The sequence below is a fragment of the Paramormyrops kingsleyae genome, chromosome 11, assembly GCF_048594095.1.
Source record: "Paramormyrops kingsleyae isolate MSU_618 chromosome 11, PKINGS_0.4, whole genome shotgun sequence".
Classification (NCBI taxonomy): domain Eukaryota; kingdom Metazoa; phylum Chordata; class Actinopteri; order Osteoglossiformes; family Mormyridae; genus Paramormyrops; species Paramormyrops kingsleyae.
In genome coordinates, this window is record NC_132807.1 from 4,743,817 (window position 1) to 4,763,524 (window position 19,708).

General features: G+C 44.5%; 1 protein-coding gene across 5 annotated transcripts in view; it reads left to right on the plus strand.

Annotated features, from left to right (window-relative positions):
- LOC111845017 (cytosolic carboxypeptidase 4-like) overlaps positions 1 to 19,708 on the plus strand; it is a 73,499-nt gene that overhangs the window by 22,126 nt on the left and 31,665 nt on the right. For all 5 annotated transcript variants that reach the window (XM_072717870.1, XM_072717872.1, XM_072717874.1 and 2 more), the window contains 8 exons: positions 103 to 527; positions 3,566 to 3,649; positions 6,334 to 6,423; positions 6,761 to 6,909; positions 7,454 to 7,541; positions 7,633 to 7,765; positions 11,072 to 11,225; positions 18,699 to 18,879. In XM_072717870.1, coding sequence (XP_072573971.1) covers positions 103 to 527; positions 3,566 to 3,649; positions 6,334 to 6,423; positions 6,761 to 6,909; positions 7,454 to 7,541; positions 7,633 to 7,765; positions 11,072 to 11,225; positions 18,699 to 18,879 — 1,304 coding nt within the window. The remainder of the gene's footprint in view (positions 1 to 102; positions 528 to 3,565; positions 3,650 to 6,333; positions 6,424 to 6,760; positions 6,910 to 7,453; positions 7,542 to 7,632; positions 7,766 to 11,071; positions 11,226 to 18,698; positions 18,880 to 19,708) is intronic.

Consider the following 19,708-nt stretch of genomic DNA (forward strand, 5'->3'; position numbering starts at 1 on the left):
TCGATACTGTACATATGCTCACGCTGCATCACACGGGCACAGCAGGAAGGGAAGGTGAAGCTGGCTGGAAACTCGCTGACGGTTGAAATGCCTGCTTTTCAGGATCTGGATTCAGGCACTGAGGAGGAGAGCTCAGATGAAGAGGCTCTGCTGAACAGGTACCTCAGCCTGGGGGACCGGGGCCCCCGTTGCCGTGGGAGACCCACCGGTGACGGCCATGACCAGGGGAACTTGAAGTCCCAGGATCAACCCGGTGAGGGGCTTCCTGAGCATCTGAGAGGCAGGGGCCTCCACAGCTCCTATCTGAGCAAATCTGGGGCCAAGAAGGACGTGTGTGGGATGGTGGAAAGATTACTGGAAAAGCACGGGGCCTTCGTCCCGAACCACGACCCTCATGTGTACACGGCTGCGGCCTCCTGCACGAAGTCCGTTCCTGGATTCTCCGTCCTGGCCTTCCCCGACTTCTGGGGTCACCGGGCACCCAGCTGCCGCGAGCGAATGGCTGAGCGCAAGCCGAACGTGCAGAGGTATCCCCTCCCTTCCTCTGTGTGCTCTCCTCTTCTCCATCACAGCCTTAGGACTATTTAAAAATCCAGTGGCATTTCTTCTTTCAAACGCATCATTCTTCTGAGCGCTTGGCAGGAAGACAGAGAGATACGCCTCAAAGTCAGAGCCGGTCCTGAATCTCAAAGCTATGATCTGAACGATGGACTTCCACTTTGAACAACTTGTCTTCAGGGCCCATTTATTACATCTTCTATGGGTATATAATGAGCTACTAGATATTTAACTGCTGGTCTTTTGTGGTTTTCGAATAATAGCTCTTTAATTGATTTATGGATTTGTATGATATCTGCACTCCTGGGAAGCATAGGAAAACGGTTACATTGTTATGTAATCAGTGACCTGGCAGTTACCTGCAGATACGTGCCTGACAGTGTCATTGGACATGAGCTTCATGACTGTATGGTCATGCTGGATTTCCGGTGCCTTCTCTGGATGGTCTGCGAGCCAGCCTGTTTCTGTCCTGCATGTCTCTTGAGGTCTATAAATATGGAACACTGAGAGTATCATGGCTTTCTGTTTGTTGAGTTTACCTCATATCTCAGCCAGGGAACCTTTCTCTGCTTATGTCCTAATTACTGTTGATTTGTCTGTCAAACTGTCCCCGCACTCATATCTGCTGGGCGTAGGCATAAAGTAAGAAGTGATCAAGGACCCTTTAAAGTTTGACTCCACTAGCTATTTATGTATTTACTACGGTTCCTTCTATGCAGTCATGTTTTATATGTGTAAATAGCATTTATTTGGCATAATTTAGTCAGTTTTCACAGTGGAGCCATGACCAGCAGTCTCAAAAAACGGAGATTCGGATTAAGGGTCAGTTCCCGCAGAGGTAAACATAGAGTGAATGTTTTGATGTTGGGTTATTTGGACAGATAGCTTTACCAGCCCGCCGTGCTGACAGCGAGATGGTCAGCTTGTGAGTCTGTAGGGGAGCAGTGATGTTTCTGAACAATTAGGCAATTGGCTGAGCAGCGCTGGAAAAGATCCAGGCTGGGATGGCTGAAGCTGCCTAGGTCACAGTATTGAGAAAATGCACAAAAGAATGGCTGACAGAAGCTGTACTGGCATGTGACAGTCAAGCAGTGTGTTCTGAAGCTTGCGAGTGAGCCTTTCATGTAAAGCACTTGAGAGCAAACAGAAGCAGCTTCCTGGTTGTGCCCTGGACAGAGGTGTGGTTTAGCTGTGTTTAAATGGGTCAGAGATTGCCTGTCTTTATTCACCGCTCTCAGAAAATGTCCCCGCAGGCTTATATTTATTGAAATGGTTTCCTGTGACATTAACTGCATGGTCTTCATTAGAATAATGATGCTTGTATGTTCTCTTAATGGCGATCAGACTTTGCTACTTTGACTAAATAATTATAATTATTTTACCAAGGTTAAAAGGAGTTAAAAGGAGGCCTGGCTTCAAAGACAGCGGCAGCGGCTGGAGGTGGTAGCAAGTCCCTTGGGAATGTGTTAAATTGAATTTTTTTAGGGGGCTTTCCAGTTTGACTGTGGGGTGGAATGTTCTTACTGACGTCTGAGCCTGGGGAAAGGGGAAGCGGGGAAATCAATGGAGTCGAAGCCCTGTATAATTCATCCTTGCCCAGCGTGACTGCAGGTCTCCGTTTTGTGCTGCGGTTATCATGAACCCCTCCTGCCCCCACCCCCCCCCCAACCTTTTTTATCAGGCTGTTTACACAGGCCCACTTCCCAGGCCGATTAGGAGACCTGTCAGGAATGCAAGACATCCACTGCACTGTGCTGTCTTCTGCCTTCCCTCGTCTTCTTATGTTATCGTCTCCCACATTGCCTGGTTAGCCGTTCTCCTTATCAGGAAATTAAAAATAAAGTCTCATTAACTTGTAGTTAATTGTGATGTTTGCCCATGTGGACGCCCAGTATGAAAAGGGAATGCACGACCACGTCGGTAAACACCAAGATGACTGGACGCGAGAACATAATAAAGATGGCTGTTGCCTGATCTGTCCTGCCATGCTGAATCTGAGGCTTGAAGTGACTTTAGATTCGGTCCTGATGTCTGTGACCCTTCTCTGCTTCTGTATTTAGCATCCTGTCTGCTTTCGCTGGGTTTGTTGTGCCTTGCAGGATATTTCCAGGTGTTAGGGTTAGAGCTGTGTGCTTAAGAAGAGCTTATGTGCAGAGCTGCGTGCTTAAACAGAACTTAGACTGGGAACACGTAGGACCAGCATGCTTTTCAAAGTCATCAATATCATGGATCTAGCACTAGTTTAGCCAAAATTGCACAGTAAGGAGGAGCTTTTTTAAACATTTGCCACTTAATCACGTTATCGCACTTAAGCGGTTTCTGAAACTAGCAAACTATCTAATTGTAGGCAAACAGATTTTAATATGGTACTGTAGATGATTCTTCTGTGTTTCCATAGTTTGCCACTGAAGGACATTGAGGATCTATTTTTTATTTCCTATGTTGAAATATGTTGCACATACAGTGTAATGCAAAACGGACACCACCTCAGTCAAATGCTCGCTCAGCTGCCTAATTTTTTCATTTTCACCGGTCTCACTGAAGAGGGACCATCAGTTTTTCTTGCCATTCGTGTTCTGACATTTGGGACGGGACTCAGTGCTCTTCGCGTTCCTCTCCATCAGTCCTACGGGGGGCAATGAACTTTGGCAAATGAAACAAATCATAAAGTAAGGGAACAGTTACAAACTGCTCAGAAAGGAGCAAAAAGAAATATGGATGCTGTTGATACTAATGATTTTATATACCTTCAGCAGATTCCTGGTCTTTGTCAGGGTGTTTTGTGGTTCCTGGAATTCTGGGATTTGCCTGTAAGAACCTGTCGTTTAAAAAAAAATATATCTTAAAAGACTGGGCCATTGGGGCATAATGCAAGTCAATTCTATTTGGCTGTAATTTAAGACCAAAGAACAATTCAGGACTGTAATATGTAATAATGGGTTGGTTCCCAGCAGTCCCTTGTTGTTATGTATGTGAGGTGAGTTTTATAGCTTGTTCTCTTCCCCAGAGGGAAAGTTCTTGAAGACATCCGGCGTTACCTCCATCCAGAGGATCTTATTAACAAAGTTGTGTTTGACTTGGAGGACCCCAGGTAAAGTACTAATTCTGTTTAAAAATGAATGTTACATAAGAACATAAGAAATTTACAAACGAGAGGAGGCCATTCGGCCCATCAAGCTCGTTTGGGGAGAACTTAACTAATAGCTCAGAGTTGTTAAAATCTTATCTAGCTCTGATGTAAAGGAACCCAGGGTTTTAGCTTCCACTACACTAGCAGGAAGACTATTCCATACTCTAACTACACGCTGTGTAAAGAAGTGCTTCCTCAAATTTGTTTTAAAATGTTCTCCCGCTAATTTCCACTTATGGCCACGAGTTCTAGTATTTAGACTAATATTGAAATAGTCATTTGGCTGAACAGCATCCAGACCCGTTAGAATCTTATAGACCTGAATCATATCCCCCCTTAGTCTCCTTTGCTCAAGGCTAAACAGATTCAGTTCCGCTAACCTCTCCTCATAAGACATTCCTCTAAGACCAGGAATCATTCTCGTAGCTCTTCGTTGCACCTTTTCCAAGGCAGCAATGTCCTTCTTGAGGTATGGTGACCAAACCTGCACACAGTATTCTAGGTGGGGTCTTACCAAGGAATTATATAAGTGTAACATCACCTCCCTTGACTTAAACTCCACACATCTAGAGATATAACCCAACATTCTGTTCGCCTTTTTTATTGCTTCCCCACACTGGCGAGAGGGGGTTTGGCTAATGCATGATGTCCTAAGATGAAACTTTCAGCTTTCAATGAGGAACATAATGCTGCTAATCGACATACCAGCCCTGCTCTAATAACCTTAACTGAAGGACATTTATGCTGACCTGGTTATAGTTGGTCAAAATCTCAAATTTTGCTCTGAAGCATTTCTTAGTTGTGTTTATATCTTCCAAAAATAAGTTGCGAGCATTGATCCGCAGGGGGGCCATCCATGTTCTCCGTGTGCAGGAGTCCTCCAGTGTCGCTTTGAAATCTTGGTGCCCGTGGCTGTCATCTTTTCTCCCACAGAGCTGGGGAAGCACAGGGCGTCAGAAATAGCATTCTGCCACGTAGCTTAAGGCTCCTCTGTGCTTCTCCGTCGTGGGGGTGCGCCGACTTAGGGCTTTTCGTTTGGTTTCAGGTGATGTCAACGTTTGCATAACAACACAAGGGATGGGGATGTGCCTAGATAGTGTTTCTATCCTGATACCAGTGGAAGAACATTGGTTTTGACGTGATGATATCCAGTGTAGCCGAACACAGTGTATGTTTTTCACATGTATAAGCACAAATGTGGAGCTGCGGCAATGTTTGGATTATGAAATGAGAGGATTACTCTAAGCTCAGAAGAGACAAATCAGCCTTTTCCAGCTTTATAATACGCTCCGTCATCCTTCTTTGTGCCCCACTTGTAATGAATAGTATGTTCCTTCACTTTGTGTTTGTTCCACGTGGCTGTTTGTAGGTGTTTCTATTGCAGCATTTGTTTCCCTGGAGAATGAGTGGCATGGCTGTGTAATTCATCGTTTAAAACACCCTTTGATATGAGTCTTTATGTTGTGGTTAACAGTATCAGCTATACACATAATAGAGAGCAGAGTCCCCTTGGTTGCCGAGATTTGATGATCAGGGGTTCTGTTCTCAGTGGATCCATGAATTGGACACATTAGCATCACGTTACACACATTGAACTGGGGTTTATTTTTTTTTTATCGTTTTTTTTTAGACCCTCACCTGGAGGTAGCTCTAAAATGCATTAATTTTTCAGAACACTTTATTCACGGCAGGGTCATTGTGAGCCTCAAGCCTATCCCAGTAAGTACAGCGCAGAAAGGCAGGGGACACCCTGGACAAGATGCCCATGTCAGGGTGCACAGTCTCACATACTCACGCTGTAAGGGAGATTTTGAGATACCAGTTGACCTCATGTTTTTGGACTATGGCAGTATGCCAGAGTACCCAGAGGAAATGTGGGGAGACTGTGTAGATCCCACGCACACAGCAGGAGGGGGATCAGACCCCCAGCCCTGGAGGGATGAGGCCACAGTTCCGCCCAGTGAGTCACCCCGGAGCACTAAAATGGGGAATATAAATGGAAAAAAATGCCAGTGGGTTTTTGAATCTGAAAGACTGGACTGTCGTCTTTCAGGTTGATCTAGGGACCAGATCCGGTTCGCTGTTTTGGGGTACAGCATTACAATTTATTTTTTTGGATCCAGTGCCTTTTTTTCAGTCCCTTTCCGCAACCTTGCCATTTATTTTCTGGCCTCATGTTCCATCATCTGCTTTTCACTTCCTGTTTTTTTTTCTCACACCAACGTCACAAACATGGTGGCTTAGATCAGGGGTGGCCAATCTTATCCACAAAGGGCCGGTCTGTATGCAGGTTTTTGCGATAACCTGTAGATCAGCTGTTCAAACCCAGGTGTGAGGACTCTTCAGCCAATCAGTCCTCTAATTAGTAATTAGTTGCAGCAAAAACCAGCATACACTCCGACCCTTTGCGGATAAGATTGGCCACCCCTGGCTTAGATGAATCTTCCAAACTACTGTATGGTGGTGGTGGTGGTGGTGGTGGGGGTGGGGGGGGAGGTTAGCTAGTGGCTTTAAAGCTTTATAGAAAAAAGAAATGCTAACTGGAGGACATGTGTAACCTAATTGCCCCGCTGTGTGGTGCGTGTGTCTCATCTTCTCGAAATGGCCACCCTCCCAAAATGCTTTCTCCCTCCTGTGTCATCCAGCTCCCGGTCCTGTTCGGAACGATCTGATTCGCTTTGCTTCTTCTCCAAGTTTGAGAGTGGTAATCTACGCAAGGCCATTCAGGTCCGCAGGTAATGCTGTGCTATTCATGCCCACGGAGCCACTAAGTACTTGTCACATGATCACAGTCGCCAGTGCTCTGTTTTATACAAGAGAGGCCCTCAAATCACTCATTGCTAGAGCTGACAGCAGCCTCCTCTTTTATAGAATTAGCTCACCAAGCTCATTTACAAGATCATGGAAGGTGGCATTAGTGAAAATCCCCAACTCAGCAGAATCACACGCATGTTCCCCTGGCAAAGTGACTCCTCGCTGTGGTACATAATGGTAAAGATCGAAATAGATGCACAGGCACGCGTCTGGGATAATGCATTGTGCATTACAATCCCCCCACCCTCCCCCATACAGCCACGAGTATGACCTCATTCTGAATGCAGACGCCAATTGCTCTCAGCACCACCAGTGGTTCTACTTTGAGGTCAGTGGGATGGAGGCTGACGTTCCATATCGCTTCAACATCATCAACTGTGAGAAAGCCAACAGCCAGTTCAACTACGGTAAGCCAACCCATAAACACATGAGCATGGAGTCTTTGCCCGTAGGAGAGCAAACCGCTGCGGGAGGAGATGGACACGGGTCAGTAGGAAAGGCACATTACATGGTCAGGGACGCAGTAATGCTAAAGGGAAGTACTCTATACCGGGGCTGCTGAGTCCTCTTCCACAGAGAGCCATGTCTGCAGGTTTGTGGCATACCTTTGCACCAGCAACTGATTTCCACCTGGAGCACCTGGTGAACTTCAGGCCGCGTCCTAATAATATCCGGAGTGAGGGAGGCACTTGGGGACTGAGGCGTGCTGCGGAGCAGCAAAGCCCGTGGACCTTGGTGGGCCACCATCCCTCAGTGCGCATTATTACTTAAAAAAAACCTCCTGACACCATCAGTGAAACCGGGTAAAGGTGCCCAGTAGGACAAAAATACATGGGACAGAAATACCCAGTTTGGATATAAAATGAAATGCAGATTTGTGTCAATAACCACTCTGGGGGAGGGGCGGGGCAGTGTGACGAGGGGTTGATAACAGATGCTTTTTGACCTTAGGCATGCAGCCTGTTCTGTTTTCTGTGCGCGAGGCGCTGGAGGGACGGCCACACTGGGTGCGTGTCGGGAGCAACATCTGCTACTACAGGTGAGAAGACGGCGCCCACATGTCCTGACATCCTGCCAGCAGGTGACGCTGCAAACTACCCGCGCGACCTTGCCCATCTTCCTGTTTTCAGGAACCATTTCTGCCCAGTTAGACCCCAGAAGTGCAACAGATACTACACCTTGACCTTTACCGTGACCTTCCAGCATGGTGAAGACGTCTGCTACCTGGCTTATCATTATCCCTATACCTACTCTGCACTTCAGGTGACCTGCTGCTTGTTATGTTCTCTTGTGTTCTTCTGCCTTGTTTTTACCATGCCAAAGATTCTGGGGGCCACGTGTAGGCAAAGCCCTGCTTGTTTTGAGTGGGTGTGTAAATCGAAGGATGAATGTTTCTGAATGTGATCATTTGATATTTTGTTCCTGATAGCAGGAATATTTGTGAGGAAAACGTGTATATTTATAATACTACTTCTGTTTCTATGTATATCATGTATGTTATGTATATATTAACTACCTATATTTATATATTTAATATGAAAAAAAATATATGTGTGTGTATGTATATGTATGTGTGTGTATATATATATATATATATATGTATATATATATATATGTATATATATATGTATATATATGTATATATATATATGTATATATATATATGTATATATATATGTATATATATATGTATATATATGTATATATATATATGTATATATATGTATATATATATATATGTATATATATATATATATATGTATATATATATATATATATATATATATATATATATATATATATATATATATATATTAGTGCTGTCAAACGATTACAAATTTTAATCAGATTAATCACAGGGTTGCTGTGGATTAATTTAGATTAATCACGATTAAATATAATTCATTTTTAATCTATATTAATCACATTTCATTTTGCATGAGCAAGCAGACTCGAGTGAAAAGGGAATATATATGCACTTAACATGTTTATTGAACATCTTGAACATGAGTCGGATGCATTCCATCTGCCACAGAAGTGCAATACCATGGACCCATATCAAAAAGCAAGATTTTTTGCTTAGCCGGACAACTTGTCGTATTTAAGGTACCTCAGTTTAAATGGTCTTTATCTTCGTTCACTTACAATTAGCCCGAACTACAGTAAATCCGACAAATAATCTGACTAATCATAAAATCCAATTCTAGCCCGGTTAATTACCATTGTTAGCAATATCAGATGATAACACATTACGCGCGGTGCTTTATGTATAAAACTCCGTAGCAACTAGGGTGACCACCTAATCCATATCAGGAGGGACACTATGAGCTACTTCAGCTTTTACGAACTACTTTAAAGCTGAAAGGGTTCTGTGCTCTGCTAAACTGTTTGGTTAGTTCCTAGATTGAAAGACTCATCCAGCTGTTTCGCATTAACATTACTGACACATATGCATGATTATAGGAGACTGACCAATCAGCAAGAACCCAGTGCTGAAGTGAAATCCTGGTCCTTTTAATTGAAATGTATGAAATGGTAGTTTACAAATCCTGTTGTAGCTCATAGTGTCCCTCCTGACATGGATTAGGTGGTCACTCTAGTAGCAACACATCCACAGATAAGTTGCACGGTATAGTGTGTGTGATCGATTTAATGAGCCACAAATGAGAAGCAGTGCTTAAACAGTATAAAACTACAACTTTCCCTTCTGTTGATAAAAGGCGCAGCCGTCTTGGATTCTGAACTCGGGATTGTCTGTACTGCTCCGAGATATTTCTCCGATCTCCAAAAAACGGGAGCATGCATGTCATCACTTCCGGCTTCAATACTCGAAATCCGACTCGGAATATGAGTTCCCAGGGCAAAACTGCATCAAAACTGCCCGAAATGGGTTGCCAGAGACATTTCAGGGATTTTGAGTCATTCTGCGCTGCAGATGGGTTAATTGCGTTAAAAATTTTAATCAGATTAATCATGGTGATGGATTAATCCGCGTTAACCCGTTAATTTTGACAGCCCTAATATATATATATATATATATTAATATAATATGTGTGTGTGTGTGTGTGTGTGTGTAAAATATGGAAAAAAGTATTGGGACTCACCTCGAAATTATAAAATTTTCATTCAGACCCATTGCCATAGGTATATATAATCAAGCACCCAGCCATGAAGTCAGATTTACAAACATTTGTGAAAGAATGGCTCGTTCTGAAGAGCTGAGTGAATTCAAGCATGGTGCTGTCATAGGATGCCAACTTTGCAATAAGTCAGTTTGTAACATATATTGCTTGTTTGATATTCCATGGTCACCTGTAAATGGTATTATTGCAAAGTGGAAGTGTTTAGGTACAACTGAAACTGATCCATGAAGTGGTACTGTAGACCACCTAAAGTAACATCGGGAAGTGCCGAGGCACTTAGTGCGTAAAAGTCGCCAATGTTCTGTTGACTGAACTGCAGAGTTCCAAACTTCCTCTGGCATTAACACCAACACGAAAACTGTGTGCCGGGAGCTTCATGGAATGGGCTTCCTTGGCAGAGCAGCTGCATGCAAGCCTCACATGCCAAGCGTCAGTTGGAGTGACGTAAAGCACCCTCCCATTGGACTCTGGAGCAGTGGAAACACGTTCTGTGGTGCAATGAATCACTCTGCCTGGCAATGTGATGGATGAGTCTGCTTTTGGTGGATTCCAGGAGAACGTTACCTGCCTGACTGCATTGTTCCAACTGTAATATTTGGTGGAGGAGAATAATGGCATGGGGTTGTTTTTCTGGGGTTGGACTAGACCCCATAGTTCCAGTGAAGAGAACTCTTAATGCTTCAGCATACCAAGACATTTGGACAATTGTATGCGTACATCTCTGTAGGAACAGTTTGTTGTTCCAACATGACTATACCCCAGTGCACAGAGCAAGGTACATGAAGACATGGTTTGGTGACTTTGGTGTGGAAGAACTTGACTGGCCTACAGAGCCCTGATCTCAACTTTATGAAAAACCTTTGGGATGAACTACAACGGAGACTACAAGCCAGGCCTTCACATCCAACAGCAGTGCCTGACCTCACAAGTGCTCTTCTGGATGAATGGGCAAAAAATCCTATGGATTTAGAATGGGATGTCATAAAAATTCCTGTTGGTATAATGGCCTGCTGTCCCAATACTTTTGTCCAACTAGTCTATATACAAACATACACGACAATATATGACCCTTGCACCCAGAAAACAACTACTGTACTATTTGTAAATATTAATCTGCTTATTATTATTACGTGTGATGCATGGATGAGGAGTGCCTACTTCCACATTTCGTTGTGCACATGCACAATGACAATAAAGTTGACTTTGACTTGACTTTGACATGACTCTTTGATGTTCACCACCAGACGAAAGGGCATTTTCCCATCATTTATACCACTTTTTAACTGTTCATTTTTACTGAGTCTATGAGGATTAGCAAGCCAAAAAGAAGTAGAAAAGAAGCATTACTTATATTGCTAATGACTGGGCAGGGGTCCTCTTAGAGGTTACAGGTGATGTGGGAGCCATATGGGTCTTGCTCTTTCAGACACACCTTCAGATGCTCCAGCGGTCCTTGGATCCCCGCAAGGTCTTCTTCCAGCAACAGAATCTGTGCAACACACTGGCAGGAAACCCCTGTCCCCTGGTTACCATCACAGCCTGTCCCCCGTCCCGCCGCTGGAATGACCTGCAGCAGCTCCGTAAGTAGGCCAGCATGCTCCTGTCCTCTGCTTCTGCTGAAGGTAGCAAAGTAGCACAGCCTCCTTGATGGAGGAAGGGCTGCCAGCCCCGGGAGAGGCTCTGCTGAGCAAGGTGCTTAAACAACACCTGGTAAACAAAACATAAATGGACCCGCAAGATCTCCTGGGAGGAGCCTTGAGAGATCGATGAGGATGGTGCTGGAGGTGGGAGAGCATCCACACAACAATATGTACAGTACAGCGTGAAAATCTGGAAAGTCGTTTCACTTCCTCCACTGGCAGGTATGTTAAACTGAGCATCTTCAGAATGTCTGGGTACATTCAGCGCCTGGCAGCTGCCTTGGGCAAAGGCATCTGGGAAGTAACTACAAGAGGAGTTTACTGCGAAGCAGCCGAGAGATGGAGGCAGATATGCGGCGGCCACTTCCCCCCCAGCTGGCTCGCTGCCTGACATGCTCGTCCCCAGCAGCGCCCTTCTGCATATCTTTGAATGCAATCCACTACATGGCCTGGTGTAGCTCACGGCCGACGGTGATGGATGTGTGGTACGGGGATGAGAGCTGAGAGATGGTGTGTCCTGGCCCTTCCTGTGTGTATATGGGGACATCGTCAGGCCCTGGTGCCAGGAAGCCCTTCTCAGTCCTGCTCCTCCCCCTGATTAATATGAAGGTGAGACAGCTGTGCCAGGCTCCCCCAGGAGATCCGGAGCATATGGAGCTCAGAACAGCGAAGGAATGTATTATCATATCAGACTGCTGTGTTAACACACTGTTTAGATTCCTGTAGGGAAGAAGGTGGCTTCGTGGTGTGTAAGAACTCTGTATTTACCATATGCTGTAGGTGAATCAGATGCACAGTATGACTTCATATTCTCTTCAGTACAACCATCATAGAAAAAGCATTGTGAAGCAGAATGACAGATGCTTGTGTGTGATATGATTACTGCTTATTGTAGGTATAAGTGCGCCTGCCAGACGCCGGGATCCATAGAGGTCCAGAATGCCGCGATGCCAGGCTGCCTCACCTGTCGCGCCATGGCACGCTTGGCACTCCTCACGTTTGCTGCAGGATCCCTGCTTTGAGGTCACCTGATGTTGGCTTTCTTCTCGCTCTAGTCTGAGCCAACACAAATCAACTAAATCTGACAGCGACGTCGGGAACAGAGCGCTCCCGTGTTTACCTCCCAGACGATGTTTGGACAGCAGGATGTGTTTTTTGTGACATCGGATGAACGATTATAAAGGCCGATATGTAGAGGGAGCGTGCGCTATCGGAGGGGGCTTTCAGACGTCACAAACAGTGAGGCAGCGAGCGATATGGAGTAGTGCAGGGATGCAGGACCCAGCATGGTCCTTAGGGTGTTTAATGCATGAATGTTTTATTAGTTGGGTGGAGCACAAAGGACACAGAAGCAGGTTGTTAGTCTCGCTCCAGGCAGGACAGCAGAAAGAAACATGTGACACGGGCATAGGAGTAGGGATTGGGGACTTTATTTAGGGATGGAAGGGGACGTGGTTAAAAGAGCAGCAGGGAACAGTGAAAACAGTCATTTCAGCTTAGCCAAAGGCATGCAATCCAGGAAGAGTTATAACTGGTCAAAAGAAAACCAGTAAGGACTGATAATAAGCCACAAGCAACGCGAATGAATGCTCTCGTCACCCGGCTGCACTTCACCCCATCTCCTGTACACCAGAGTACAAACATAACATAATACGATATAACACAACGTAACACTGGCACTAAGAAAAGCCCTATGCCAATTTTGTTGTGCCAGGAGTTGTCAGGATGTGGCTGAAAATGATTTTTAAAAATTGGTCACAGCACAGAATAGTGGGCATGAAATATTAAAATGCATCTTTCTCCCCACACAGGGCTCCACAATATGCGGTGGAGGCTGTTCTTGACACAAGGCAGAAGCTGTGAAATATTTAAATATCAAAATATAACTTTCTGCTCATGTGGGGCACTAGAATATGTGCTGGAGCTTGGTCATGACACACAGTAATGACTGTGAAATATTGTAAATAAATGTCATATCATTCTATAATTCAAGATCCTAGCCAAGGCATTTCAAGCGAAAGTGTTTAATATTTATTAATATTAAAACAGAACATTTTGTTTTTGCCGATATTGTGTAGAAATGGCCGTCGGAGCTGTAGAGCCATTGTTTGTTCACCTAGGAAGCGAGATACTAGCTAAGAATTTCGGAAGTTTTCTGAACACGATATTAAAATGGCAAAGGGAGCTGAATTATACTTTTGGTTTTCCCAGGATGAAAATATTCTGTACATATTGAGCCTGGTGCCCTTCCCAGGAAGCAGAGAGGCCATACCCCATGGGATGCCAGTCCATCACAGTGCATGCACTAACACAGTTGCCGATTTAGGAACATCAATCCACATCTGAAGAGCATTTTGTATTAAAATTTTAGTGGATGGAGGTTTGGTCTCTGCTGACCACCTGGACTCCTTGATTTATGGTGGTGCTTTGGTCGGAGGGACAGAGATACCCTTGTGAGGTAGAGCAGGTGGGGCACAGCTGAGAGAAAGCTCAGTAACTCACTGCACTTTCTGGAAACACTGTGAGAGGTGTGATGCCCATGAACTTGTGAACTCGTTCTCTCATCCGTACGCATGGTTAATGTCCTCACGCAGCCGGTCATAATGCCATAGACCACATGGCATTATAACCCAGATACTCTGAGCTGTGCTGCAGCAAACTTGGTGCCTCAGCCTTTATCAGGTGTCTTTGGAGGGATTCCCATGCTCACAGCATGGTTCTGGTCGTTCATGGTCTGCCGATCTCTGATTTACCCTTGATTAAACCATCAGGCCTCGGCGTATGTAGCTAACATGGTGATACAATGGAGTTCTGATCCTGTTCCGTAGCATGGTCTGAAATTTTCTCCTGGCTTGGTTAAGGTGGGCTTCCCAAGCTGGGCCCTCAAAGAACAAACTCTAGGACTGGGGTCATGCTGTAGTTAGCATTGCACCCAACTGTCCCCAACCTGGCACTCTCATGTGTGGCATCATTTCCTCCTGTTAAGTTATAATGGCTGTAAACTGTGCTTCACATAAGTCCCTTGAGCTAATCCTGGTAGTTGCTAGCTCTGTATACTGGCAACATAAATTGGTAGCTGGGTGATTTCCAGATAGATCTCCAGACAACGTGATGTATAGAGCACTGTACCAGCAGAAGTTCTTGGTAGCCGCCTTCATTACCCTCTGAGTCATCGATGTTCTCACAGTGAATATTACAAGCTTAGGGGGGGAAATCCATTTTGAAGCTGAATGCTTTTAGCTAAACTGTCATACTAAATAGAATTAGGTTTAATAATTAGATGAGGCAACATAATTGCAGTGTGACATCTCTAATAATTAAACTGGAAATTAAAACCACATTTTCATAAGCTTCACAGGGCATATTCATTCCACGACTCAAAATGGACATCACCCTATCTGTAGCAATTAAGCAGTATTTGCATGTAGATGGTGGGCATAGAGGAGAATGAGTTGACTTTCCCATTGCCAGGGGTTACTTCATAACGAGGTCGATTCTATATTAGGATCTATTGTTCCGGAGTCTTTTGCATAATGGGCTACGCCCCCAAAGATTTAGACAGAAATCATTGATTTTTTGTATTTGTTTACGCCTGTGTAGTTTGTGGAGAGGTGGAAGCCTTGGCTCATCATCATGGGCTAGGTGTTTGTGTCCGGAATCCCAAGCCGAGCTGCGATGCTTTGATCTCAGCAGTGAGTACATTTATGGATAAGGCGTGATTCGACATGACAGCCATGTTTCCGTCGAGCATCTGGGAGAGGCAATCCCATCTCCCTACTGCTGGTCTTCACCTCCAGAATCAGACCTACTGTTCAGGCAGACCTAGTGGGATGAAACTGTAGGTGAGGGGACAGCTGTTTTTCCGTCACAGGCTACCAGAGATCACTAGACAATCAAATGAATACCAGCGATAATGCTGGACTTTATTATTTATTAAAGACCTCAGCATTTTATCATCAGTGAAAGCTTTTAATTAGCCATAACCTTGAAATTGCAACATAATTATATTACATCTGTTTTTCAAAAGTATTTCAATATTTTGCAGAATTCGAGAGCTAATGAACTAAATCCAAAAGTAACGTGGGTTAGGTTAAAAAATATAAACTGTATTTAATATAGTGCAAAGTTTCTTGTGAATGTGTTAGAAGTATGACTCCAAAGTCATGTGACCTGCCCCATGAGACTGACTACATGTGAAATAATGATTGCACAAGCCAGGTGCATGTGCCTATTTCATGCCTATGGCCGCCTATGGGGTCTCGGATGGTGCTGATTACTATCGCCTTCCCAGAGCGGTTTCACGGTATGTTGCTGGGTCGCTGTACGGCTCTCATGCTCAGTCCTCTTCTCAAAGCCAGAGGACACCGCTTGGATCTCGGATCACGGGCTGCCTTGTAAGGCGGGTCGCGATGAAGACACGCCACTTTGCTTCTTTAATGCCTCGCAGCAAACAGCATGTGAAGGTTTCCTTGCCTGTGACCTGTACACAGAGCCTCCTGATACGAGTGGGTTTTACTGAAGCATTCTGTTTTATTAGTGGTTCTGCTCCCTCGGGATCAGATGGAGAGGGAGGGGGGATAAGAATTTTTTATTTGATTAGATAAAAAGTGTGCCAGACATCTACTCTCTATCTTCGTCTGGGTTTGACTGTGTAGTGTGAATTTGTCTGTAGCCAAGCAGGATGCAGATCTTCCAAGGTCCCTCAGTACCTCGTGACTGACATGACTGTGAGGATGGGTCTCATCACTGGAGGGGCCGAGAGGTCAGAGTGGAACTGCTCTTGACACGATTGGCTTCTAAATAATACCTGTGTCCAGATGGGAAAGCAGTAACTCTGCACTCTTTCGGTGTAAACTGGCGCATGCATAATTGTGTCACATTGCCCCTCCACATACTGTACATATAACCGTATGAGACCATTAACATAGCTGTACATGATTATCAGTGGTCTTCATCTCTTGCCAATGGGTCTGTTTCAAACAAAAGAAGTCTTTACTCCTCTTAATTTGTTGTTTGTTCTGTTAGAATGATTTGTTGAGCCTGTGCATTTTTGGTTTAATGGACAAGACATGCAGAAAAACACTCTCTTTTTACTCTTGGGCTGGAATATAAATGATGAAGTTTCCAAGCTCACGTCAGCTACTCCTGAAGGAAAATGAAATCCTGTGCTCTGGGCTGATGTGATATTTATCACTCTCATTTCATACTCAGGACACTTTCTTCAGACACGTCCGTGTGTTCTTAATCTTCTTTTTTCTTCAGTTAATTTCAGTATGGGAAGGCCTTTGCTGAATTTTTTCACTTAATATTTCATATATTTTGAGGCTCCGTTATTCAGATGCAGACAAAGGGCTGTGTGTGTGTGTCCTTAATCAGATTCTCTGGGGGGACGAGCTTTGAACTGCATGTGGTTCACATATCAATTCTATGATATCTATGAGTTTATTACGTTCCACTCTAATGCTGTCAACTGCGGCCAGATAAACATTTCGACGTGTCCCTGATATAACGCGATAGAAAACTTGGGCTCTACCTAATATTGTTTTACAGGAAAATTGTGCAATGAATGTGGAATCTTGCGTTGCTTTAGTTTGCTTCTTCACTTCCTTGCGGCCTCCGCCACCCCCAAGACGGCAGTACGTACAGAACCTGAACAAACAGGGAGGAGAGTGCACCTCTGAAAGGTCAGCGAAAACCCATTACTGAGGGATCAATGCAAACACCTGGTGAATTTCTACCCCTCATACTGTCCTGAAAGGAAGCAAGGAGCACAATTGCCAGATTAAATTAAATTCTTAATGTGCTTCTGATATAAAATCCGCCTTGCTATCTTCTCTAAACATCAGCTTTTTGGAGAAAAAAATTGTAAAATTCTACCTGCAATAGAAACGGGTACATGTCTAAAAGTTTGATCCTCTTTATCAAAAAATGTCCCTTAAGTCAAACTCTTAACTATATACATTTTTTCCCCAGTGACTTTGAGAATCTTCTAATTCAGCAGTTTACATTTCCCTCTGTATTATATCATTTAAGGACAAATAAATACCATTGTCCATGTGTGTACAATGTGCAAGGAGGCTCTTCCTCAAAGCTGGCATTAGGATCTTGTTGACTTCTTGTTACACACTCAAACCATCTTAATGTGTGTTGCTTTGAGTTTGTTTCCTGAACAAATGGACACATGGTCTGAGGCAAAATGGCACCCAGGTCAGCAACAACATGCAGCATGATGTAAAAGTGGGATGGAAGCGCATTGAGGAGCTTTCGTGGTCTTTGAGGACGATGGAACGTTGGCTTACACCCAGGGGCGCCATAAAGGGAGGGAAGTTAGGGAGATTCCAAGGGCTCCTGAGTGATAGGGGGTCTAAGAATTTTGGAGCATAATTGGATTGGTCTGGGTTGGGGACCTAATATGATATGCTTTCATGGGGACCAAAATCTCTAGTGGTGCCCCAGCTTACACGGGTTCTTTTGGTACGTGATGAATCACAGATAGATTTTGGACTGAAAAAGCTTGTTCGCCGAATGCCGCATTAGACTGCAAGCTAAATCAGACATGCGGTGGCAAGCAGTCTGTCTGCACATGGATTGTTAATGTCTTGTGGGGGAGGAGCTATGATAGGTAGGACATATGTACCCCAAGTGTACAGCTGAAATACTAATTAGCCCTTTAAGAAACCACATAGCTTAAAGAAAAATCCTCCAGAAGTCTTTAAGGCTGCATCTTTCTTTGTTCTCTGCCAGCTCCATTCTCACTAGCTGGGTTTTCTAATGTCACGGTCTCTGGCTGTACCCATCAGAGCCAGCTGGGCATCATTAACTTTTGTGAACATCTTTGGGAAGCTCGAATTTTGTCTTGTCCCTCCAGTCCCATGTCTGGAAACCACTTCTCCTTGATTTAGATGTATGATTCAGACGGGAAGTTCACAGCTGTTGGACACCACATCTGTAGCTTGTTGTGTAAAGGCCCATATTCTAGTGATGCAAAGAACCTAGACACTGGTCTACAGATTGGGGAATAACTGATTTTCCAAGCATGACAGAGTGGAATATGGTCCTTCACATGAGTGGAAGACTCCTTCACACACCCCGTTGAAGTTGCTGGCTCCATTTTGTTTTGTTTCAATTATTAATGCTTTGCCTTAACACACGCATGACATTGCCACTAGGTTAATTACCATATCAATAAGCATTATTATTTAATTCCCTAAACGATGCTTTTATTTGAAATGATTCACAAATTGAATCTGTACAGCAAATTGCCCATCTTGAATGTTTGAAGGTGCAACAGCTATTATTCTCCTGATCTACTAAAACCTACCTCAAGTTAGATTAGAGGACTCCTCTGTGGAGGAGGCTGAGAGGTGTAGAAGGCGGCTGGAGATCTGTGTCCTAAGTGAGGTGCCCTTCCAGGTAACCGGCCCTACGTGGTGCTGACGGCGCGTGTGCACCCCGGGGAGAGCAACGCCAGCTGGGTGATGAAGGGCTCCCTGGAGTTCCTGTGCAGCGAAGAGCCTGCAGCCCAGGCTCTGCGTGAGGTCTACATCTTCAAGATCATCCCCATGCTCAATCCTGACGGGGTCATCAACGGATCGTGAGTCCACAATGCCCTTCTTTGCATTCCTCTGTCCACTCTCGTGTTGTGTGCTCACCCGTGGGGGGCATGAACTCCTGACACCCAAAGTTCATGCTGTAACCGTAAACCACCTGCCTGCTCTACCCGGCTCTCTTATCTCCCTGCTCTTCTTATTTTATATACACTCCATTGTTTCCCAGAATTAAATAAAGGCGATGCGCATTTGACAAATGACAAGCAAAATGCATCAGTTTTGGTAGATTTAATTGTTCGGATATTGGGGTCCCATTTAGGTTGAACCCTACCTACCTGGCCAAGCAGTGGGCCGCAGCTAATCTGTGAGGCCTGTTTCATGGCCTCCAGCATTTTGGCCATTAAGATGCAGCTTTTCCTGAGCTGTCATTATGGTCTTCTGAAGGCGCAGTGGTAGGTCAGCAGTGTCCTGCGTGCATCGCTCCTCCCATGTCCCATTTAAGTCCGAATTAGCATCCTCTTGAGAAGGGAATTTGGCTCTTCTTCCGCGTTACTTTGTCCTGCCAGTACTGCTTCCTGACGAAGAATGACCCGCTGGGTCCCTGGTTTCTCCGAGGGAAGGTTCCGCTTCGACTCAGAGAGCCGTCCTGTTTTTAAGATGGCCTGTATCCTCAAGCGTTACCTGTATCATACACACAGAAAGTCCTATTGGATTTCAGTTAAATTCAATTTATTTTTATATAGCGCCTTACATTACACAACAGAGTAGCCCCAAGGTGCTTTACATGGGTGTGTTGTGACACATTACAACATCAATAAGATTGAACAGCACAAAAATAGGGAAAAGGAAAGACAGAGAAATGAAAGAAAGCCA